Source organism: Geotrypetes seraphini, chromosome 6 (assembly GCF_902459505.1).
Source record: "Geotrypetes seraphini chromosome 6, aGeoSer1.1, whole genome shotgun sequence".
Lineage (NCBI taxonomy): Eukaryota > Metazoa > Chordata > Amphibia > Gymnophiona > Dermophiidae > Geotrypetes > Geotrypetes seraphini.
In genome coordinates, this window is record NC_047089.1 from 180,634,872 (window position 1) to 180,659,686 (window position 24,815).

Below are 24,815 nucleotides of genomic sequence, written 5' to 3' on the forward strand. Positions count from 1 at the left end.
ATAGAAATAAATTGGGCTTTTGTTTTGTTGGGGGGGGGGCTTTATTTCTCTGAAAGCCCATGTCCAAACTAGCCCATTTTGAACTTGATTTCTCTTTTCACCAGTTTTTCCTCCCACCAAATCTGGTCCTGCTCTGTTAAATTTTAAATTGTTTTTCTAACATTGGATTGGAAAAATTTAAGTCTTTCCTGACCACATCAATGGCAGGAAATATAATCACTGTATTTGTACTCTTCCTTACTGTGTAGCTAAATTACCATGCACATCAGCATTTTATTAGATCTGAACTTTAACCACATTCTGTTTAGGTTCTATATATAAAACCCTTATTAAAGAAAAAATATATATATAGGCTTTAGGTATAGCATGGGACAGCAGCCAACACCTATAGTATGTGATTTCTCATAAGCCTACAATCAAATTTTGTTTCTTCTGCAGTATCTGTAAAGTTTCCAGGAAGGCTTTTATTGATTTACTGCAGGAAGATAAAGTTGTTCAAGCTAGAGGACTTAAGATAAATGTCAAGCCTCTGAGAGGAAGAAAAAATTATGTTCTTACCTGCTAATTTTCTTTCCTTTAGACGCAGCAGATGAATCCAGAGACTAGTGGGAAAATGCACATTTACCAGCAGGTCAGATAGAGAAAACTGATTTGCAGGTGTTCCTCTTGGATGGAACTCCTCTTGGCCAATTAGCATTGCTCTTTGCCAAAGCATTAGTAATAACCAGACTGCACAAGTAAACTTCTTTCCCTTAAACAACGTCAAATTGAAAACCACCCAAACTGAAACCAACTGAAACATGCAACATAACTTCCCCCCAGCCCCTGTGAGGGAACCAACAGCAAATAGTAATACAGGGTGGAACTCTGGATTAATCTGCTGCATCTAAAGCAGTGGTTCCCAACCCTATCCTAGGGGACCCCCAGCCACTTGGGATTTCAAGATATCCGTAATGAATATGCATGAGAGATTTGCATATAATGGAAGTGACAGGTATGCAAATCTCTCTCATGCATATTCATTAGAGATATCTTGAAATCCCAAGTGGCTGGGGGTCCCCCAGGACAGAGTTGGGAACCACTAAAGGAAAGAAAATTAACAGGTAAGAACATAATTTTTCTTTTCTTAGCAACAGCAGTAGATGAATCCAGAGACTAGTGAGATGTAGAAAAGCAATCCTTATTCTGGGTGGGAAGCGAATGCTGCCTCCAATGACTGAAGCACCAAAGGATGCCTCTGCACGCACAGCCACATCCAACTGGTAATGTTTAGAAAACGTGTTTGAGGACAACCATGTCGCCACTTTACAAATCTCTTCCAAGAAGAATCCTCTGGACTCGGCCCATGATGTAGCTACCGCTCTGATTGAGTGAGCATGGAGATCCGCTGGCAACTGCTTACCTGCCAACAAATAAGTGGAAGCAATAGCCTCTCTGACCCAGCAGGCTACTGATGCCTTGGACACTACCATACCCTTGTTGCGTTTTGCGAATAAGACAAAAAGGTGATCTGAACACCTAAAGTCATTAGTATTCTGAAGATAGTGCAGGAGCATTCTATGCACATCAAGCAATCGCAAGGAACAAAATAGAGCCCCGTAGTCCTCCTCCCGGAAGGAAGGAAAAAAGAGAGATTGGTTGACACGAAAGGTCGAACCTATCTAAGGAAGAAAGGAAGGAACAGTCCCAACCAAAACTCCTGAATCCGTGAAGCACAAAAATTAATCTCTGCAGGATAATCCCTGCATAAGAACATAAGAACATAAGAAATGGCTTCGCCGGATCAGACCTTAGGTCCATCCAGTCCGGCGACCCGCACTCGCGGAGGCCAAGCCAGGTGTTCCCTGTTGAGAAACCTTGTTTACTCGTATCCCTCAATGTGATTTGCGAGAAGGTGTGCATCCAACTTGCCCTTGAATCCCGGAATGGTGGTCTCCATCACGACCTCCTCTGGGAGTGCGTTCCAAGCGTCCACCACTCGTTGTGTGAAGCAGAATTTCCTGATATTTGTCCTGGGCCTGGTGCTCCTCAGCTTCAATCCATGACCTCTTGTCCGAGTCACATTGGACAATGTGAATAACGATGTTTCTTGCTCTATTTTGTCGAATCCTTTTAATATTTTAAAAGTCTCTATCATGTCCCCTCGCAGTCTTATCTTCTCGAGGGTGAACAATCCCAGTTTTCCGAGGCGTTCTTTGTAGCTCATGTTCTTGATACCTGTAACTAGCTTCGTGGCTCGTCTTTGCACCCTCTCCAGCAGGGTTATATCCTTCTTTAGGTAGGGAGACCAGTGTTGGACACAGTATTCCAAGTGTGGTCTGACCATTGCTCTGTAAAGCGGCATTATGATGTCCTCCGATCTACTCGTGATCCCCTTCTTTATCATGCCCAACATCCTGTTTGCTTTCTTTGCTGCCGCTGCGCATTGTGCTGATGGCTTCAGGGTCCTGTCTATCAGTACCCCCAGGTCCCTTTCTTGTTCGCTCTTGCCCAATGTTACACCTAACATTTTATATTCATGTTCCTTGTTTTTCTTACCCAGGTGCATCACTTTGCATTTGTCTATGTTGAACTTCATCTGCCATTTTTCTGCCCATTTCTCTAGCTGGTTCAAATCTCTCTGGAGTTCTTCTCTGTCCTTTTGTGACCCAACTACCCTACATAGTTTTGTGTCGTCTGCAAACTTGATTAAATTACTTGTTGTTTCTTCTTCCAGGTCGTTTATGAAGATATTGAACAGGATGGGCCCAAGGACCGAACCCTGGGGTACACCGCTCGTCACCTTTTCCCAGTCCGAGAACTTCCCATTTATGCCCACCCTCTGCAATCTATTTTCCAGCCATTTGCCTATCCATCTTAGTATATCTCCTTCTATTCCATGGCTTTGTAGTTTCTTCAGAAGCCTTGCGTGTGAAACCTTGTCGAACGCTTTCTGGAAGTCCAAGTATATTATATCCACTGGTTCACCGTTATCGATTTTTTGTTCACCTCCTCAAAAAATTGAAGTAAGTTTGTCAAACATGATTTCCCCTTCCTGAAGCCATGCTGACTAGCTCTCATCAGGTCGTGGTTTTCCAGGTGTTGCACTATGCTATCCTTTATTAGTGCTTCAACCATCTTCCCAGGAACCGACGTAAGACTCACAGGTCTATAGTTGCCCGGTTCTCCTCTCGATCCTTTTTTGAAGATTGGAGTGACATTCACTATCTTCCAGTCATCTGGTATTCGCCTGGTTCTAATTGACAAGTTAGCTAGGGATTGTAAAAGTTCTCCGATTTCTACCTTAAGCTCCTTTAGCACTCTCGGGTGAATTCCATCTGGTCCAGGGGATTTGTCACTTCTTAGTTTGTCGATCTGATAGTATATCATGTCCAAATCCACATTCACTGTGGTTAGGCTATCCTCTATTTCTCCTTTGAATGCTCTCCCTGTTTCTGGCATTGATGCAGTGTCCTCCTTAGTAAAGACGGACGCAAAGAATGAGTTTAGCCTATCCGCAATCTGTTTGTCTTCCTTGATGCACCCTTTTCTTCCTTGGTCGTCGAGAGGGCCCACCGCCTCCTTAGCTGGTTTTTTCCCTTTTATGTATCTAAAAAAGGGCTTGAAGTTTTTGGCTTCTTGCGCTATCTTTTCCTCATATGCTTTTTTAGCGTCTCTTACCGCCTTGTGACACTTCTTCTGGTCGACCTTGTGACTGTTCCAGGCCTCCGTTGTGTGTTCGCTTTTCCATTTTTTAAACGAGTTCCTCTTATCCCTTACTGCATCCTTCACCTCTTTAGTTAGCCAAGCTGGTTCTCCTTTGTTTTTATTTTTCCTTCCTTTGGATATCTGCGGAATGTAGAGATTCTGCGCTTCGGTGATTGTATTTTTTAGTAGGGACCATGCTTGATCGACTGTTCTGATTTTGGCTGCCTTTTTCTTGAGCCGTTTTTTAACCATGACTCTCATGCTGTCGTATTTGCCTTTTTTGAAGTTAAAGGTTGTGGTTTGAGTCTTGGTACGTTTCTCTTTCCCGATGCCAATTTTAAAATTGATCATGCTGTGATCGCTCGTACCCAACGGGACTGTGACCTCTACATTTGTTGTCCTTCCAGTTATGCCATTTAGGACCAAGTCCAAGGTGGCGGTCCCTCTTGTCGGTTCTCCCACCATTTGTTCTAGGAAGCAGTCCCCTATCATTTCCAGGAACTTGGATTCCCTGCAGCAGTTTCAGGTTCCCAGGTTCCAGTTTATCCCGGGAAAGTTGAAGTCTCCCATGATCGTTACATTACCTGCTCTACATTTATGGTTGATTTCCTCTATCATTTCTACGTCTGTTTCTTCCTTCTGTCCTGGTGGTCGATAATAGAGGCCAATTTTTTGTGTCAGCCTCATTTTCTCTAGGAATCTTTATCCAGAGGGATTCCAATTTTCCTTTCCCATCTGTCTTCCCTTCTCTGATAGACTCTACTCCTTCTTGGACATATAGGGCAATACCTCTCCCTTTTTGCCCTATTCTATCTCTTCTGTATAGTTTGTATCCCTGTAGAACTGTGTCCCACTCATTGTCCTCGTTCCACCATGTTTCTGTTATTCCGATGATATCCAGTTCTTCTCGTCTTGCTAGTGCTTCGAGTTCCCCCATTTTGTTTCCCAGGCTTCTGGCATTTGTGTACATACATTTGAGCTCCCTTTGCGCATTTGTGTACATACAATTTGGTTCTCTTGGTGGTACCTTCTTGGATTTTTTTAGTATTCACAACCCTTTTTGTATCCATTTGCGCTCTATCTCTGTTACTTTTGATTTCAGCATGCTCTTCCCCTTTATCTGAGCTTGTAGTTTCTTCTTTGGGGTCTCCTGATGCCCGGGCCATCGACTGGTTGTCAGTGGCGTACCTAGGGTATGTGGCACCCGGGGCCCATCATTTTTTGACACCCCCCCCCCCCCCTCATGTAAAATTTTTTTTTTTTTTTTTTTTTGCAATAACCATGAAATGGAATAAATGGTCAGAATAGAAACAGGCAGTGAAAATTTTCTTCTTTTTTTTTTTTTTTTCTTCCAAAGTATTTTTATTGAGAATGGCAAAAGGTCCAGACAAGCAACCATGGTCTGTACAGAAACTTATACATTATCAAAAAGAACACAGAATGAGAGTAACAGCAACAACAAGCATGAACAAGCCTCTCCCAAGAGAAAATTGCCAATGAGAGGCATAGCAATACACAACAAAAGGCCAAAACTTGGGGCAAGCAAACAAATCCCACCCCAGAACCCACAAGAATAATAAGCCGGACTAGACCCTCAGCCATATTTTATAATGAAAAAAACCCCCACAAGCAACAACACCCAGACCGCTCACCAGACACACCAATCCGCACAACAAGCACCCAAGAAACACCCAGCCACCACCCAGACAAAACTACCAGACACACCTACCCCACCAAGCCCAGACCCAACCCCCCCTCCCCAGAGAGTGCAAGCGCAAAGTGGACCGTGAAAAGGGCAGCTGCAGAAGTGGAAAGCCCCAGATAAGTAGGTTAGCTAAAGAAAGCCCACAGATAGAAGAAATCAGGATAACAGAAGTTCCAACAAATGCTCCCACAGAAAATTTTCTTTTATTGAACCTCATTTATGTAACCATTATTCCAAACATAACATAACATAAATTATGTCTGAATTGTCATGACATCAGAAGTACATATGGAGTAGTTGCAGGTGATGCTTGGGACAGTTCTGATTATGTTAGTTTGGTTTTATGTGTTTTTTTAATAGAAGGGTTTTTATTTCTTTTTTTAAGGTTTTGTAGTTTGTGGTCGAGGTCAATAGGTTGTAGAGTTGGGGGTCAAGTGTTGCAGCTCGAATGGCTAGGAGGTTGTCGAACAGTTTTTTTCTTTTGACGTTTTTGGTTGGAGGGTGTGTGAATGGTGCGTGAGTTCTCCTATGTCTGTTTGAAGTGGATTGAATTATTTAGCTGAAGAAATTAGTTACCCCCCCCCATTCCACACACATTAATTCTCTTCCATTTTTGTTCCCATTATAAAAAAAACACTGATAAGTTCCCAGGAAAAAAATACATTAAAATAAGAAGTGAAAACAAAGGCCCCTACAGATGAGAACATAACATAAGAATAGCCTAACTGGGTCACACCAATGGTCCATCATGCCCAGTAGCCCATTCTCATGGTAGCCAATAGTGCTGCCCGATTCAGAGAAAAATATTTCATTCGATCCGATTCACCCTGTTGAATCGATTTTTCGATTAGATTCACTGTTAATGACACCGCTTTTTAAGTTTAAACAAAGTATAACAATAAATTTCACAACAACAATAAATTTCACAAAGTACTTAAAAAAAAAAAAATCACATTTTTCCATTAAAGCAGTTCTGGAGACATTTGCTTGAACAGTCTTTTTTCCCAGTCCATAAGCAAGCAATATGAAAAAGATTTCCTTAATTATCTACTCAAACATTTTTGCTATTTACTTTCATTGTACCTATACTATTATTCAGTAGAAAAAATGGACTTAACTGTGCAGGAAATGAATCTCCTCATACACCCACCATATAGTGCAAAAATGTGCAAAGGTCTGTTTTTTTCTTTCGATCACTACATAGCCTAATGCCACACAAGCAGCGCTGTTACAAACATATTCTGAAGGTCAATGCTAAGGTTGACAAAGTTTCCTTCCTTGGACCAGAAGGAGATACTGACAAACCACTGGAAGAGATTCTAAAACAACTACCCAGAAATAACACCCAAAGACCCACTCAGTGTGTGAACCAGTTGAGTGGAGTGGACTAACTGGGGGTGGAAATGGGCCCAGAGTTTGCTCAGCAGAATTTCCCAGACTACCTCTTCCTCTCAACACACTGACATGCTACCACCACCACCAACACTAGGAACACCTCACCGAGTATGCCAGCAATGCTTATAAACTTTATAAAACACATTATTATATTTTCTTATAAAGCATATATTTTAACTGAACTCAGCCTTGCCATTCACAAAAATAGAAAAGTTCCCATTTCAAGCTGTCTCATGTACACTTTTCAAATCTAACATATTGTAATCACAAAACAGAAAATAAAATTATTTTTTCTACCTTTTGTTCTCTGATCAATATTCAAATCTTGTTGGTCCCAGGCTCTTGTTGTCTTGCTTGCCAGGGTCTCCTTTCTCCGTGCTAACCATCCGTCTGCCATCTCTGTTCTCCCCTTCCGTTTCCCTTCCCTCTCCCGGAGATCTGGCATCTTTCCTTTTTTTTGTCTCCATCCACAGATTCACCTTTTCTCAACTCCCCACCACCCCAGGATCCACCATCTCTCCCTTTCTGTTCCCAACTATCCTCCTATCCAGTATCTCTATCCCCCCTCCACACCATCCCCTGTTTCCAAGTTCTCTCCCTTTCTGTTCCTTCCCTCCCTAAATCCCATTATGCACCATCTCTCTCCCACTCCTCTGTTTTTAGACCCATTATTTCTAACCCCCAAAGTCTGGCATATGCATGTATCTTTGAACCCCCCTTCCCTCTCTCCCTCTGTGTACTTTTACACCAGGACCCCCCTCCCCCGAAGGTCTGTCCCCCCTCCGAAGGGCTACACCCCACCCCTGAAGACCTGCACCCCCCTTTACCTCCCACCCGAAGGTCTGTCCCCCTCTGAAGGCCTAAACCCCACCCCTGAAGGACTGCACCCCCCCCCCGAAGGCCTGCACTCCCTTGAAGGTCTGCACCCCCCCGAAGGCCTGTCCCCCCCTTGAAGGCCTGTCCCACCCCCTTGTAGGCCTGTCCCCCCTTTAAGGCCTGCCTGCCTGCCTTTCCCCCCCTTGAAGGCCTGTCTCCCCCTTGAAGGCCTGCACCCCCCTTGAAGGCCTGCACCCCCCCTTGAAGGCCTGCACCCCCCCTTGAAGGGCTGTCCCCCCCCTTGTAGGCCTGTCCCCCCCCTTGTAGGCCTGTCCCCCCCTTGTAGGCCTGTCCCCCCCTTGAAGGCCTGCCTGCCTTTCCCCCCTTGAAGGCCTGCACCCCCCTTGAAGGCCTGCACCCCCCCTTGAAGGCCTGCACCCCCCTTGAAGGCCTGCACCCCCCCTTGAAGGCCTGCACCCCCCCTTGAAGGCCTGTCCCCCCCCTTGTAGGCCTGTCCCCCCCCTTGTAGGCCTGTCCCCCCCTTGAAGGCCTGCCTGCCTTTCCCCCCTTGAAGGCCTGCACCCCCCCTTGAAGGCCTGTCCCCCCCCTTGTAGGCCTGTCCCCCCCCTTGTAGGCCTGCCCCCCCCCCTTGTAGGCCTGTCCCCCCCTTGAAGGCCTGCCTGCCTTTCCCCCCTTGAAGGCCTGCACCCCCCCTTGAAGGCCTGCACCCCCCCTTGAAGGCCTGTCCCCCCCTTGTAGGCCTGTCCCCCCCCTTGTAGGCCTGTCCCCCCCCCTTGTAGGCCTGTCCCCCCCTTGAAGGCCTGCCTGCCTTTCCCCCCTTGAAGGCCTGCACCCCCTTGAAGGTCTGCACCCCCCCAAAGGCCTACACCCCCCCCGAAGGACTGCACCCCCCTGAAGGCCTGCCTGCCCCCCTTGAAGGCCTGCACCCCATGAATGTCTGCACCCCCCCCCCCGAAGGCCTGTCCCCCCTTGAAGGCCTGCCTGCCTGCCTGTCACCCCCTCCCCCTTGAAAGCCTGCTTGCCTGCCCGCCCGCCCCACCCTGAAGGCCTGATGCCCCGACCCACCCCGAAGGACCGCTCGCCCCCCTGGCCTCCCCGCACCACCTATGAACAGCCGCAGCAGGATCGCGAAGTCAGCGTCGGGTACCAGCCCTAAGGGGGTGTTCCCGGCCTTGCCGTTCAGTCCCCCGCCACCCCCGAAGGACCGCTCGCCCCCCTGGCCTCCCCGCACCACCTATGAACAGCCGCAGCAGGATCGCGAAGTCAGCGTCAGCGATCCCTGCTGCTTCCTGCGCCACGGTCCCCGCCCCTCCTCTGACGTCAGAGGAGGGGCGGGATCGCGTCGTAGGAAGCAGCGCAGGGATGCTGACGCTGACTTCGCGATCCTGCTGCGGCTGTTCATAGGTGGTGCGGGGAGGCCAGGGGGGCGAGCGGTCCTTCGGGGGTGGCGGGGGACTGAACGGCAAGGCCGGGAACACCCCCTTAGGGCTGGTACCCGGGGCGGCCCGCCCCCCCCGCCCCCCCCTAGGTACGCCACTGCTGGTTGTCGACTGTCGGCTCTCCCCTGGCCTTTAGTTTAAAGCCCTCTCAATGGCCCTCTTCATGTTTTCAGCCAAGACTCTTGCCCCTTGCTTGGTGAGGTGTAGGTCGTCCCTTCTGTAGTATCTGCAATTCCAACATCCATCAAGTTGATGCCATGGCTCAGAAAGACCATCTTCAAGGTGACATCCTTGAGTGTTGCTATATTCAAAGGTTCAAATGGAGCCCCTTGCAAACCACTAAGTACTAAAGAAATTCTAATCTGAACAGGCAGATGAAGGTGTGGTACCCTTTTCAGGAGCCATACTACATCTGGCTGAGAAACCAATGAAGAGTGTGGCACCTTGCCTCTGTAACAAGCAATGGCAGCCACTTGAACCCTAAGGGAATTATATGCCAGCTCTTTGAACACACCATCTTGCAAGAATAAAAGAATGAGACAGTGAAGCCTGAAAAGGTGAAATGCCCTGTTAACCACACCAAGAATTGAAAACACTCCAAACTCTGCCATAAACTGCAGATGTAGACCTATTTTTTTGCTCAGAGGAGTAGAAATAACCTGCTCGGAATACTCCTTCCACCTCAGCCACGACTTTTCAAGAGCCAGGCCATAAGACCAAAGTGGGAGGTATCTTCTATCCATAATGGACCCTGCATGAGTAAGTCCAGCTTTACTGGAAACCACAGAGGATCGTCCATTGTTAGCCTCATCAGATCTGCATACCACGGACTGTGCGGCCAGTCCAGAGCAACCAAGACTACTGTCCCTGGGAAGCAGGCAATGTGATGCAACACCCAGCCTATCATTGGTCGGGGGAAAACAAACAGAAGTACCGGGTTTTGAAAAGCCATCCGGACATCCCCTCTAAAAAGAGGACATGTCCGGGTAAATCCAGATATCTGGTAACCCTAACTATGTGGAAGGCAGAGATGCCAGGTTACACAATTCCAGGTTGGAAATTTTGAGATAGTCCTGGATTTATGACCACCCCACCCTTTTGCATTATGGGACTTGCAGCATTGATTTCAATGGGCAGGATCAGGCAATACAAATCCCACACTGCTTTAGGATGGAGGTGGGTAACTTGGAATCTCTGAGAAGGCTAGGTTTACCATATGGCTCCAGGAAAGGAGGACGGATTAAGGCATCCAGGTTATACTTCCATTGAAAGCAATGGAAGTAAGCAGGATAGATTGAGACATCTGGGTTTACTTCCTCTGAAAGCAATGGAAATAAAACCCAGATGTCTCAATCTGTCCTCCTTCTTTTTTTGGAGCCATATGGTAACCCTAAACCTGGTTGCACTCTGCCACTCTCTTTCCAAAGCTATGATGCTCCTCTGTTTGACCTTGTGTCACTCTTACTAGCACATGTACTACTAAGTGGCAGTGACCTTGTCTACCTCCCTGAGAGGGTCAGTTTTTTCATGGTCCCTCACTGTCATCCATGCGTTGGTGAAAAAAACATTGACTGAAGCCCCGGAGGGACTGTGTATGAGTTAAACTAAAGAACGAGTAGGGATTGCTAGACTTGTTCAGCTGAAGATTCAGAGGAACCATGTCTTCCTACCCATGTGGCTCTTAGCTGCTGCTAGTCTCTGCTCTGAACCTCCCTTTGTCGTTGAGTGTACTATTTGCTGTGTGGTTAACATTGGACCTATGAAGGAGAGATAGCATGGGGGTAAATAAGAGGGATAGGGAGATCATGGGTGTGTATGTGGGGAGGGGGGAGGAAAGAGTTGGAGTTAAGGTTGCCAACTAGCCCCAGGATTCATTCAGGTCTGGGTTTATCCCATTGCATGCAGGGACTTGAAGTTCTGATTTCCTTATTACATTTTCTAAGAAAAGCAAGACTACAATCTCTGGATCAACCCTGTTGTGCAAATCTGAATCCAGCTGGCAACATTAGCTGCAGTGAGAGAATGTGGAGAGAGCATGGAGTAAATAAGTGAGAGAGAGAGAATACAAAGGGTGAGTTGGAGGAGGGTGAGAAAGTATGAATGTGTGTCATGAAAATATCTTGGGGAAGTTAGGAAGCAAACAGCATAGACAATGGGGTAGGAGGGGTAAAGAGAGCATGGGAGATGAGTATGGAGGAAAGGAGTCAAATGGTAAAGAGGAAACAAGGGAAGGGAAGTTGCTGAAGCCCTGTGGAGAAGTATAGATAGGATTGAAGTCTACAAAATCCTGAGTGGAGTAGAACGGGTACATGTGGATTGATTTTTCACTCCATCAAGAATTACAAAGACTAGGGGACACTTGATGAAGTTACAGGGAAATACTTTTAAAACCAACTCGGAGAATAGTTAAGCTCTGGAATGCATTGCCATAGGTTGTGGTACGAGCAGATAGCAGATGGCGGTTTAGATAATTTCCTGGAGGAAAAGTCTCTAGTCTGTAAAGAAAGACATGGAGGAAGCCAATGCTTGCCCTGGATCAGTAGCATGGAGTGTTGCTACATTACCTCTGTCACGATCCTGCCCCTGACGTCAGAGGAGGGGCGGACCGCAGCGGAGGGAACATACTGCTGACGACAGCAACTGCAAGAATCGCTACAGCACCGGCGGTCCTGCAGGCTGCCGTATTATGTTAAGGTAACAGCAGGGAAGCTGGCCGTTTTGTGATGACGTCACGACGCCCGGCTCCTTCGTCTTTTTAAACAAGCTGGGCGCATCTTGCAGTCCCAGAGCCATCTTGAGAGGAGTCAGCCCTATTATTGGTATCTTGCAAAAGCGTGGAGAAGATTGGACATTAATGGATCCCCTGAAGTAGCCAGTTTGGCGAAACGGAAAGACTTTTCTGTCGGGAGAAGATGTCAGATTTTTGGATGAGAAGATTTTGATTGAGAATATTTGGAGATAAGTGATTCCTTTCTATATCTGACATTAGTACAGTACTTCGGGTTCCATGCTGTCAGACCCTGTTTAAAGCCTGAATTGAAGTTGTTGCCTTCCCTTATATTTTAGATAGATTGGGCTCTCATTCACCTTTTTGATATTTGAAGATCAACAGTACACTAAGAACATAAGTCTTGTTGCACATGAATGAAAATATTGCACATGAATGATTGAAAGTGAAATATAATTGTACGGAGTTTTTTCACAAACCTGTGATGATGCAAGCGGCTTAGGGTACTTGTGTAGTCCCAGCTGCTTGCAATTAAGGTTTGTTTTTCTCCGGTTTTTTTCTGTATTTATGATTTGTTTCACATAAGATTGTGTTACGTCCGTTTATTGATTTTTTTCTATGTGGTATGAATGAATAAAACCCTTCTACTAAATTTAATTTACAATACGTTTTGAATTATATTATCACTATTGTATACGATTGTATCCCTTGATACATTTAGTTGATATGTTTATAAACAGAAAATGGAAATAAGGTAATCTTTTTATTGGACTAATTTTAATACATTTTATACTAACTTTTGGAGACCAAAATCCCCTTTCTCAGGCAGTGGTGTACCAACTGGGGAAGGGCAGTCTGCCCTGGAGGCAGCTTCTAGGGGGTGTTCCTCTGATCCCTTTTTATATTGGGAGGGGGTTTAAAAAATGATCGGTCCTGGGTGTCACATATGCTAGGTATGCCATTGGGTGAAAGGATGATAGAGTGAGGTGGGAATGGAGACAAAACTATTTTTAGAGCAACTCTCAAGCAACCAGAAACTACAGTTATCCGGCATCCACCAATTCCCATGTTTGTCAGATAACAGAGTTTACTGTATTATTTCATGAACTGATTTTATGGCTTGGGTGAGGACCTCAATGTTTCTCCTATTCCATTGAAAGATATTTGTAATCCACCTAATTCTAATTATATGGCTGCACAAACAATAGTTATTATTTTGCTTTGATGGCAGCTGCTCTTTGGCCCTCCCCAGAAACTGCTACCTGGTTTTGCAAAATGAATGGGCCAGCCCTGACTACTTTATCATACTATTCCCTTATCATTCATCCTGTCAGCCTAGCATTCAATTTTCAAACATTTGATTTGGACACTTTAAAGATTCTATTAGTTTGTACGTCTGCTAATGCATTTTTTAAAGCTGAAGATCCTCTGCACCCAATCTATACTTTCTTAATATCCCCCTCTCCCAGTTTTATGTCTCCACCACCCGCCTCTGTGGTATCAGAACTGTGCGGTGAATCTGCCCCTCGACAAATGCAGGTTGTGTGGCTGCAGCTGATGGTGTCAACCCTGTGCTGGGTCTGCTCCTCCCCAGACCCCAGACATGCAGACTTTAGAGTTAGTTCCTTTAAAATTTAGAATGTGGCCAGGCTGATTTTAGAGGCAATGTGGATGGACTGAGCTGTATGCAGACTGGAAATTCCCTAATGATGAAAGTAAAATGAAACAGAAAGCACTGAAAAATGATCCATGGCACACTACCAAAAAAAAAAAAATATATATCCAGTACCCTTTCTCCGCCCCCAATGTGTACAAACAGCGTGTGATTGGAAAGGGGTAAATAGCACAGAGACAAGGCAGGGAATATTTAAAGAGCAAGCACAGGCGGCAACTGTAAACCCATCTCTGAGTACTCAAGAAAGGTAGTGGACAGGCTGCTGCAGTTCTCGAGAAAGCCATGGGATCTTGTCTCGGTCTGATCGGTAAGGTCACAGGCTGATATACAATGTGCTTTCCTCACGCCTCTCATACGTATGTGGTGAGGAAATTAACTGGGAATAGGTGTGTGAATCTTTGTGCACTTAGATACTTGTCTCTCTTGTAGAACATTTCTGTGTGTGTGTGTATGTTGGAGAAATGTGTGCGTGCTATTAGAGAAAGGGAGGTTGGTCTGTAATATGAACACGGGTAGATATAATCTGGGCTAGATTCACTAAGCAAACCGATCGTGTACCGATTGGTTTGCGACCCCTTTGCGACCCGATTTCCCTCCGTCCCGATTACTAACCTGTGTACCAATCTGATTCCGATCTGTGCGTGCAAATGAGGGAAAACGGCATGCAAAGTCGGCAGGGATGTGATTCACTAAACTTTTTTCTGGGCTGGCCGATCAACAAGAAGCGACTGCTGGGGACCAGTCGCACATGTCCTTTCCAACTGTCCTGCCAGCCCTGCAATAAACCTGCTCTCTGCCTCCTTGCCTCTCTCTCTCTGGCTCCCCGCTCTCCACCACAACCTGTTCTCTGCCTCCCCTGACTCTCCTGTTCTCTGCCACTCTTTCCTACAGTGCGAGCCCGTGGTTTTAACCCGCTTTAGGTGGTGCTAAGCATAATTCTATATAGTGTGTCTAACGTTTATAGAATTGTGCATAGTGCTGCCCTAGTCAGTGCCAATATTTTAGGTGACATAGAATCGGGTCCAATATGTCTATCAATTCTCTCTTATATGTAATAGGGTAATTTATAAAGCACTTAACACATGTAAAGCATTTTTATATGTGGCTCATGGCTCTTTTAATATAATATATTATATATTACTTTCAAATTAAAATAATGTGAGCATTAAAGACACAGTATTGGATTAATTTGCAAGATTTTCTTTACAAGAAATAGGGCTTACGGGGTAAAATGTCATCAGAGTTAGCAGGGAATCCTACCATTATCTAATAAATGTTTTGTCGTAGGTAACTAGAAGACAGCTAATCATTTTTAAAATTAGGGATGTTGGATTTATTTCAGCCCTAAGGATGAATATACATGTTGGGAAGGTCAATCACGCATGTAAGTGGAGTTATTCTATAAGCTTGGTGCACAAACTGGCACCTTATAGCATTGCCAATAGGTCTAGATTCAGTAAATGGCGCCCAAATTTGAGCACAAAAAAAAAAAAAATCACCACTCTGAGTTGCGTGCCATTTATAGAATAGCGCATAGTGCCAGGATCTATGCCCAATTTGGATGCGAGGATTTACACCAACTGAAACCTGGTATAAATCCTCATGCCTAAATTTGGCATGGATCCTCTTCTATATACTTCACGCATCTCCCTGACCTGCCCATACTCCGTGGCCACGCTCCCTTTTCAGTTGCACACTAAAATTGTATGCACACATCTTTATAGAATACCGCCTAGCAAGATGTATGTGTAAATTCAAATTGTTGCAAATTAATACCAATAATTATTAATGTCCACTTATTGACATTAATTGGCTTGTTTGCATGTAAACTGCATGCCCAAATTTGCACACTTTTTTGAGTAATTTAAAAAAAAATGTCTGACCCATGACAGCGTGGGAGCGCAAGTCATCTTTTTCAGTTAAGTCTTTGAACATGCCTTTGGGTGGCTTTGCCCTTTTCTACACCTAAGCTGTAAAATGAGGGAATTTTTTTTGCCTGTAAAAGTATTGAAAGCGGGGTTTTTTCTGTGCCTATGGGTATTTGTCACTGCTACGTTAATCTGAGGCTTTTTTCTCCCTCTTACTTTGGGTGTATGCTGGGTTTGAATCGGGGTGCCTCTCAGTGCCACAGTTGGACAACAATTTTTGAAATTATATGAATATTTTGTGTTTTGTCCTCATAGTATTTAACACACTTTTTTTGAGTACCATTTATTGAATCTGGAGTACAGTACTCCCCTGAAATTTGTGGAGGTTCCATTCTAGGACCCCCTGCAAATTTAAAAAAACTGCAAATAGGGTTGGCAGGGGGGGGCAGGAGAGGGCAGCTGACATGTCAGCGGGTGAAGAAAATCAATCAGTCTGCTCTGACCACCTCTTCCTGTAGTAAAGTCGGGCTACACCAATCAGGAGCTGCTTTCACACACAGGTCCTGATTGGTGTAGCTCTTTACTACAAGAAGAGGCGGTCGGAGCAGACTGCGAATGAGCGACTCCGCGAACCGCGAATTTGCAGGGGAACACTGTATAGTGTCTTCCCCTGAGTGTGCAAGAGAGCACTTCAGCCATTAAAGAAAGTTTGCTTTCATGGACTTCAGATCTTCTTTCAAATAAACAACAAAAAGGTCCATAGTCAGAAGACTCTTCATGTTCATTTCAGAAGTTACACTGATAACTCTTTACTTTTCAAATTTCTGTGCTGGTGAGAAATCTAATTTTATCCAGACTTGTCTGGTTAAAATTGAACCTATTAAATATAGGAAGAGGGTGAAAAATACTGAGGGCACAATTTACCTTTTACTGAATAATATTGATTTTCAGGACTATCTGGTTAAGTGTAGCCAATTAAAACAGACTCAAACCTGCTATTTATGCAGTTTTTACTGTATAAAAATATCTGGTTAATCCTCTTATCAAGCTGTGCTGCCAAGCAGTGCAAGCTCAATGCCGAGTCACCCATTGTATTCCTATAGGCGACTCGGCATTTAGCTTGTGCTGCTCAGCAGTGCAGTTTGATAAGAGGGGGTAAATTTATTGTGCAGTATTCAGCTGCATTGATTTAATCTGTCCTTGAATATCTGGTTACAGATAACCTGGATAAGTTATCTTAAGATAAAGCACCTGCTGAATGCTGACCTCTTTGTGGCAGAAACTGTTTACAGGAGACTGCTGGAAATTGATTAATGGCTTCAGGCTTTCAGTTTCTTTATTACATGGTAAAAATAACAGCATTATTTCTAAGGGTCAAAGCTCTTGCTTTCATTTTTAGGTCTGTGTTAAATAGGGTCATGTGTGTGGTGGGTTGGTTGCCTTGCCAAAGTTTGGGTTAGTGAATAACAGGATCTTGAGATGGAAAGTCCTAGGTTGGAAAGGAGTCATACACTGGTGAGTGACTTATCAGGGAAAACCCTCTGGAATAAATGAATACAAAGAGTTGGAACACCCCTCATGGTCATTTCTGCCAGTCTTTGAGGGCTGCTAACAGATCAAGTTTTCAGGATTTCCTTAATGAATATGCATGAGACAAATATGCTTACAGTGGAGGTAGTAGCAGGCAAATCTCTTATGAATGTTCATTATGAATATCCTGATAACCTACAACTGTTGGTAGCCCAGGAGGACTGGAAATAAACACCAAAGCCCTTAGAAAAGATGGGTAATTCAGTCCCTTAAGTCCCAAGAGGATGGTAAAGTTTGGACTCCTTTTAATTGGTACTGTGCTGTCAATCAGACTCAGATTTAGGCCCAGCCAATATATACACCTTTTTAAGGTGCAAATCTTTAAAGACAGCAAATACATGGGTCATAGAAGAGCCTGGCCACAAACTTTCTTAGAACACAAGGAGAAAGGGATGGCACTCTAGTACTCCCCTCCACCAGTTCTCACTTACTCTCTGGTCCAGTATCTGGGCACCAATATCTTAAATTCAGCTCTGCTGTCATTACTTAACAGTTTCTTTCTTTCATGAAGGTGAGGAGTGGCTTAGTGGTAGAGCTGCTATCTCAGCACCCTAAGGTTGCTGGATCAAATCTGAGTGCTGCTCCTTGTGACCCTGGGCAAGTCTCTTAATCCTCCATTGCCCCAGGTACAAAATAAGTACCTGTGCATATAAAACCACAACTTCCGAACAAAGATTTTGATGTACATGGACTTTGGAGACCACATGGCATACATCAGATATAGCTACTAGAAGTCTGCACCATAACCAAGGAGAAGTCATAGTCCCATTCCCTATGACTTCTCCTTGGTTATGGTGCAGACTTCTAGTAGCTATATCTGATGAATGCCATGTGGACTCCAAAGTCCATGTACATTAAAATCTTTGTTCGGAAGTTGTGGTTTTATTGATCAGATAATTATATTTACAATCTAGTTTAGTCCTGGGTAGAAGAATCATTATTCAATCCCCCAGTCTTTCACCAGATACTGCCAGAATTTCTGTCCTTCATATTTCCAAGGCATGTCATTTTTTTTTCTGTCTAAACTTCTCATTTTATTTGCAGATGGTGACACTACTTGCAAGAAGACCACCAAACCTCTGTTCTTCCACCCCTTTACCAAAGGATGTAATATCATCATGGATGAGCTACATGGCTTTGCTGAGCGAAGCAACTCCTTCAATAATGGAATCCTCTTCACCAATCGGCCCATCTGTGTTAAAGAGGTGGTGGCATTGAAAATCCTTAAGGCAGAAATGAATTGGCATGGTGGAATAAGAGTGGGCTTTACCTCCTTGAACCCTTCTGAGATTGACCCTCTGACACTGCCCCAGTATGTCTGCCCAAACCTCACAATGCTGCATGGATTCTGGGCTGCTGAAATACCAGATGAGTTTGCTCAGGAAGGAATGGTGTCCCACTTCTGGGTGGAAAAGAATGGCAAAGTCTTCTGCAGTACTGATGAGGGGAGAAAACTGCATTTTCTGTTTGATAGGGTGCCTGTTGACTGTCCGCTCTGGGCCATTGTGGATCTTTATGGAAGGACCAAAGCAGTACAACTGCTAGGTAAGAAACCAGGACTGGTAGTGCATTCTTTTAATGAAAGGTTTGTAAACCTCCCCCCCCCCCCCATCATCAAGAAATTGGAAAAGGGAATTATATACCACCTTTTTGTGGCATTTCAAAGCTGACGTTCAAAGCCGTGGGCACTGGAGGATTAAGTGACTTGCCCAGGATCACAAGGAGCAGTACTGGGATTTGATCTCACAACCTCTGGGTGTAGAGGTAGCAGCTCTACCAGTGAGCCATAAAAGATCAGGATACTAGTTAGTTAATTTTTTCAGGGCAGGTTGATTCAATTCTCATTTTACCCCACAGCATGTATGAATTTATACTTATTTCCTTAAAAAAGAAAAACCCCAAACAACCCAAAAACGGATCTACCACTTCACACAGGAAGTGGGATAAAACCTGCATATTCAATTTTTTTAATCAATAGTGGTGTTCATTGAAATACCAGAAATTTTCAACTCAGTCAGGTTTTTAGGATATCCACAATGAATTCCCATGAGATAAATTTGTATGCAAATCTATTTCATACATTGTGGGTGGATGTCTTGAAAGTCTGACTGGCTTGGTGGGTCCCCAGGTCTGGGTTGAGGATCTCTGATGTAGTACTGTGCTCCAAAAGGGAGAGTCTCCTGGGGACAGCAGATGTAACCTACTAGTGAACATGGAAGACTTGCAGATGAGAGGAGATAAGCTCACTATCACATTCTCCAGTGCCCGTCTATACAGTAGGTTGACCTCTGTCTTTTTAAGAACAAATGTCTGGCTGGTAGGATGTAGGTACTCTAGTCTAGATCCTATCTGGAAGCAGATTTGGGAAAAAGGAAGATATGTTAGATGATCTTTTGAAGTTCTCTCTTGCATCTTTCGTCTCTAATTTTATGGGGCTATTCTCCATGATGAATAGAGAGTGAAACATCCATGTGAATAAGGAGTCAAGAAGACCATTTTCAAAGCTATTTCCACAGATAGAACAGCTTGTGGGCTAAAAAGTGGCAGATTGGGTTACAGGAAGGAGAGTGCACATGGGAATTTATTGTGAAAATATCATGCATGCTCTCCTTTAGGCAGGTGTATAAGTAAACGGGTATAAAATATCTGCTTTACTCAAAGGGAGTTTCCCTCTGAAAATTAGCCTACAGACCTACGCATACAATGTACCTATGGACCTGTAAATCCCACAGGATGTTTCATTATTACCCCCTATTTTCTCCATTTAGGGCTCCTTTTACGAAGGTAGGCTAGCGTTTTTAGCACATGTACTGGATTAGTGCACGCTAGCAGAAAATCTACCGCCTGATCAAAAAGAGGCGGTAGCGACTAGCACGCGCGGCAATTTAGCACATGATATTCTGCGCGTTAAGGCCCTAGCGCACCTTCATAAAAGGAGCCCCTAGAGATGTCTGTACAACTGCAAAAGGAAGCTTAGAGTTGGCACCTCATTTTATTTGGCTTGATCATAGATATTTTGGATGGTTGTTGAAATGGAGAGTGGAGACTAAAGCTTTCATTCCCAGAACATTAGAATAATCCCACAAACTCCTCCTAGGAGTCGAGTCAATTTTACCCTCTGACCTCATCCTTCCCCCATTCTTTCCTCTCTCATATAATCTTTGTACTATGTTGTCACCTCATCCTTCCTCCTGTCCCTTCCTCCATCTCTTGATTTTCTTCTGCAACATTGAATCTATTCAGTTTCTATCTTCTCTATTTTGTACTGTTTTCCAACTTGTTTTTATAGATCATATCTGACAATTTAAATCGCTTTTTTTTTTAGACCCTTCTCAAGTTACCCAAACCTTGAAGAGGCTTCCTTCTATTACCCAGTTCCAAATCCCGGCCCTGCCTAAAGGTTTGTTTCTCTTTTTAGTAGTTATCCTACAAAAAAACATTACCAGAGGCAGGATCCTATTCATATTATGAAAGACACCACTCACCTATTCCTTCTGATATAAATGCATTATATTTGGCAGCTCCTTTTACCATGTTTTAAGGTTTTACTAGGCTACTCTCTTGCCTCTTCTTAAGATGAGTGCCTCTTACTAAAACATTAGTAGATTAGAGTGACCAAAACAGCTGAGGTGATCCCATCCTACTCGAAGATTACATAGTAACATAGTAGATGATGGCTGATAAAGACCTGAATGGTCCATCCAGTCTGCCCAACCTGATTCAATTTAAATTTCTCTTCTTAGCTATTTCTGGGCAAGAATCCAAAGCTCAGCCCAGTACTGTGCTTAGGTTCCAACTATTGAAATCTCCGTCAAAGCTCACTCCAGCCTATCTACACCATCCCAGCCACTGAAGCCCTCCCCTGCCCATCCACAACCAAACGGCCATATACAGACACAGACCATGCAAGTCTGCCTAGTACTGGCCTTAGTTCATCAATATTTACTATTATTTTCTGATTCTAGATCCTCTGTGTTCATCCCACACTTTTTTGAACTCCGTCACCATTTTCCTCTTCACCACCTCTCGGGAGTGCATTCCAGGCATCCACCACCCTCTCCGTAAAGAAGAATTTCCTTACATTGCTCTTGAGTCTACTACCCCTCAAACTCAAATTATGTCCTCTGGTTTTACCATTTTCCTTTCTTCTTGAATTACAATGATGTCCATTTGTGTTCCCACAGAAGCCACAGCATCTGTAAATTTGTCACGTTCTCCGCAATTCGATGATATGGAGGAGTGCATCATCTGCTTCAGGAAGGGTACCAATGCCATCATCTACCCCTGCATGCATGCCTCTGTGTGCTTTATCTGTGCCCAGATTGTGTTCCGGACCACTGCCACCTGCCCAATGTGCCGTGGAAAGATGAAGACTGTGTGTAAAGTCCCATTCAGTCTCAGCAAGAACAAGGACATCAGCTAATTCAGTGGCGGGCAGAGAGAACCAGGATGTGATCAGCGGAAGGGACTGCAACCACTTCCTGCCACCTTCACTCAAAGTGAAGCGTAATCTGGGGCCTATGGAAACAAGCGCCAGAGTGTGGTACATCATGCAGACTGGACATGATGGTCAGAATCACTGAGAACAGTTAAAATAGAAATGTAGGATTTGAAACCTGGGACAATCAGAAAGAATACAGCAGAAAAATACACACAATGGACACTGGGTAGCAGACACAAAAGGAGTTGAATAATACAAATGTAAAACTTGTGAGCAGGAACATCACTCCTTAATATTTTGGGTTTTTTGTATATTTTTAGAGGTCTTTGTATTATTAATACTGTATTTTGTGTTTTATGCTTTGCCTAACCACTACTTGTTTTTCTAATATTTAATAGTTTTAAAATTATCCAGTATAGACACTTTTTTCAAATGTTGCTTTTCTTGCTACTGCTCTTACTGCAGTTGTTAATATGGTCAGCTAAGGTAACTATTGAGATAAGAATGAAAATTGTTGTCAAACCGAAATTAATTATTACAGAATATAAGGGTGGTCATGCCAGTGAAAGAGAAATGGCAGGTATTCTTACCAAAAAACTGTTGGTCCCATTATTGAAAAAGCTGAACTGCTTAATTTGTCCTCTGATTTCAGCTGAAAATTCATCTTAATGTTGGAGCTAGGAAGATGTGCTTATAAATTTTGGCCTCATTTATTTGCCTAGATATATGAGCCTAATTTTTGAGAGTCATACTGAAAATCAGTGCTACACTCATAATATTTTCCCTCGAACCGAATCTACCCCCGCTGCTCCCCAGTTTTTATGCTCCTAAATGTAAGACTTTAGTGAAATTTTGAATATAAATTTTAGGCCCCCTTTTTATCAAGCTGCATTAGGGTTTTTTATTGTGGGTTGCTACGATGAAAGTTCCGAGGCTCATAAGAATTCTATGAGCATTGGAATTTTTACTGCAGTGGCCTGCAATAAAAAAACATCCTAACACAACTTGATAAGAGGGCTCTAGGCACTTAGCCCTACTAAATTTTTAAAGAGACCAATTTAGGAACATAAATCCTTTGAATATCAGCCTCTATGGGGCTGATATTCAGACCTTGAGAGACAACCAGCTATCGCCTGTAGTTGTCAGCGAAACTGGAAATTAAAACGCTGCTGCCATATCTACCAACTGGCACTGAATTTCTGGTTTATTTTTGGCTGGTCGACACATAGCCGGTTAAGCTGATATTCATCACCTGGTCGGTTAAGTCCTAGCAGCCAAAGATAGACCTGCTTTTTAGATAGATTTGTCTGGCTGCTGATTATTGGCAGTGATTGGCTATGTCATACGACATAGACTGGTCAACAGCCAATCTGCCAAATGAAATACTGAGCGAGAGATAGCTGGCTGTCTCCTGCTGAATATTGGCAGATGACCAGCTATGTGCTATTTTGCCTGCCGGGAGTTGTTCCTGGCCAGTTAAATAGCACTGAATATATCATTCCCTTTATAACTATAAAGTAAATGTTTTTGATATGCTAGGAGAGACACTGTCTAGAAGTTTGTTATTATAAGTAATAGAGACTTTGTGCAAAATAAACTGATAAAAATATCAAAATGTATGTGTGTGTGTGTGTCCATCTTTTTGTCTTGTCTTGCATTTCATCCTTAAATCAGAGGGAATCAAACTCAATATCCAGCAACATCCTGAGGACTTGGGAGATTGCTCTTATTTTACAGATGTGAGATTTTTTTTTGTTGTTGTTTAATTATCAGTTTGGCACCATTTGTGCTATTTAATAATTTTGATAAAAATCAACTCAAAGGGTATACCAAAACTTAGTCACCCCTTTCATGCCCTGGAGCACTTAGACACTGTCACACCAAAAGACTTGAATGGTGAATTAGAGTGGGGTACGTTAATCTAGTCTGGGTTCTGGGTGGTTGTTCAGTCTCTTCTACAATAATTCGAGCCTGTGCCTTTAAATCCGGCAAGTAGTCCCGTGACGCTGTTGGCCACGTAATCACGTGGGTACAGTTGTCCCGGGTTCTGCTCTATTTAATTTCTGTTAAAGACGCCGCCACCATCTCTCTTGATATAAGTGGCCAGAGGTTGGCGGTTATTCATGTTTAGGTAAGGAATTTTTAGTTGTTCTGGTTCCATAAAGATTGGTGACCTCGACAACTATCTTTTAGAACATTATTAATTTTAACTTTTGTTTTTAACAGGGGATATCCTTGATAAAGCTTGTATAGCGAAACATGTCGGTGTTAATCCCCTGCCAGAGACCACATGACTAAGCTAAGTGATATGCTTAAAAATCATTCCAAAATGTGAATATTGAAGTTTGAATATATAGAATAGACAAAAGTTGAAAAACATAGACATAAATAATATAATATAAAAGATCGATCCAGTGACGAGTTGACACATAAAGCTTGGAGCAATGAGAGTGTTTTGAGCCCCAAGTGGTGTCGCTGAGGATCGGGATAAAGTCCATAAGTGCTCCAGGGCATGAAAGGGGTGACTAAGTTTTGGTATACCCTTTGAGTTGATTTATATTGATTGTATACCCTGGGTGAAAAATAACTAGTGCTATTGTGGAATTTAATAATTTTGAATCACACAATGCATAATTTTTGATCAAATTCAAGGGTGCTCTATCTAGTATATCAATGACTTCCGACCAGATAGTATATTTTACTATCAGTTGCTTTGCATCCCTTTATTTTCCTTTTTTGTTAGATTTTTTAGGATCCTCAGCGCCACCACTCAGAGCTCAAACTGATCTCATTGCTCTAAGCTTTATGTGTCAGCTCCTCATCGGGTCCTTTATTATATATAAACTTATTTGCTTTTGTGTACTTTATATTTTATATTAGCATTTAAGCATATACTTAGCTTTTATCTTGTGGTCTCTGGCTAGGGGAAACATCTTGCCAACATGTTTCGCTATTACAGCTTTATCTAGGCTTAACCCCTGGAATATAACAAAAGCCATCATCAAATTCTTATAGCAGAACAAATAAAGAAACCTTTACTCAAAGTGCCCTGCATTTTTTAGCTTACCTTAATGTTTAACCGCCAAAATCCACGACCACTTATCCTTAGATATGGCAGCGGCATGCACAATCTTCGTTACCATGGTAGCAATTCACTGATCATTGTTGCCATAATTTGGGAAATTTACTACCTCACCTTGATAAATTTTTGAGATTGATATAGTTTCTGTATGATTTTTTTTTTCCTACATTATGAGCCTACATATTTTATAGTGACCACTGGCTCTTTGTTTTTGTACCTATTTTATTTAGTCATCTTTTGCGATTATAAGGCTTTTTATCTGTCCCAGTTTGTATCTAGTGATCTAGCAATCTCACACTATGTCCATTCATTTACCCAATCTTTTGTTTCGCTGGTGTCCCTATATGGTTCATAAACACTGTGAATTG

General features: G+C 43.5%; 1 protein-coding gene across 3 annotated transcripts in view; it reads left to right on the top strand.

Annotated features, from left to right (window-relative positions):
* Positions 1-23,132, top strand: part of NEURL3 (neuralized E3 ubiquitin protein ligase 3) — a 28,408-nt gene extending 5,276 nt beyond the window's left edge. The window contains exons 1-4 of one of the 3 annotated variants that reach the window (XM_033949513.1): positions 13,649-13,773; positions 17,969-18,469; positions 20,250-20,324; positions 21,109-23,132. In XM_033949513.1, coding sequence (XP_033805404.1) covers positions 13,749-13,773; positions 17,969-18,469; positions 20,250-20,324; positions 21,109-21,347 — 840 coding nt within the window. In that variant the 5' untranslated portion in view covers positions 13,649-13,748 and the 3' untranslated portion in view covers positions 21,348-23,132. Of the gene's footprint in view, positions 1-13,648; positions 13,774-17,968; positions 18,470-20,249; positions 20,325-21,108 lie in introns of those variants that run through there. The other 2 variants (XM_033949511.1, XM_033949512.1) reach the window with 2 other exon arrangements.
* Positions 23,133-24,815: the final 1,683 nt, after the last annotated feature.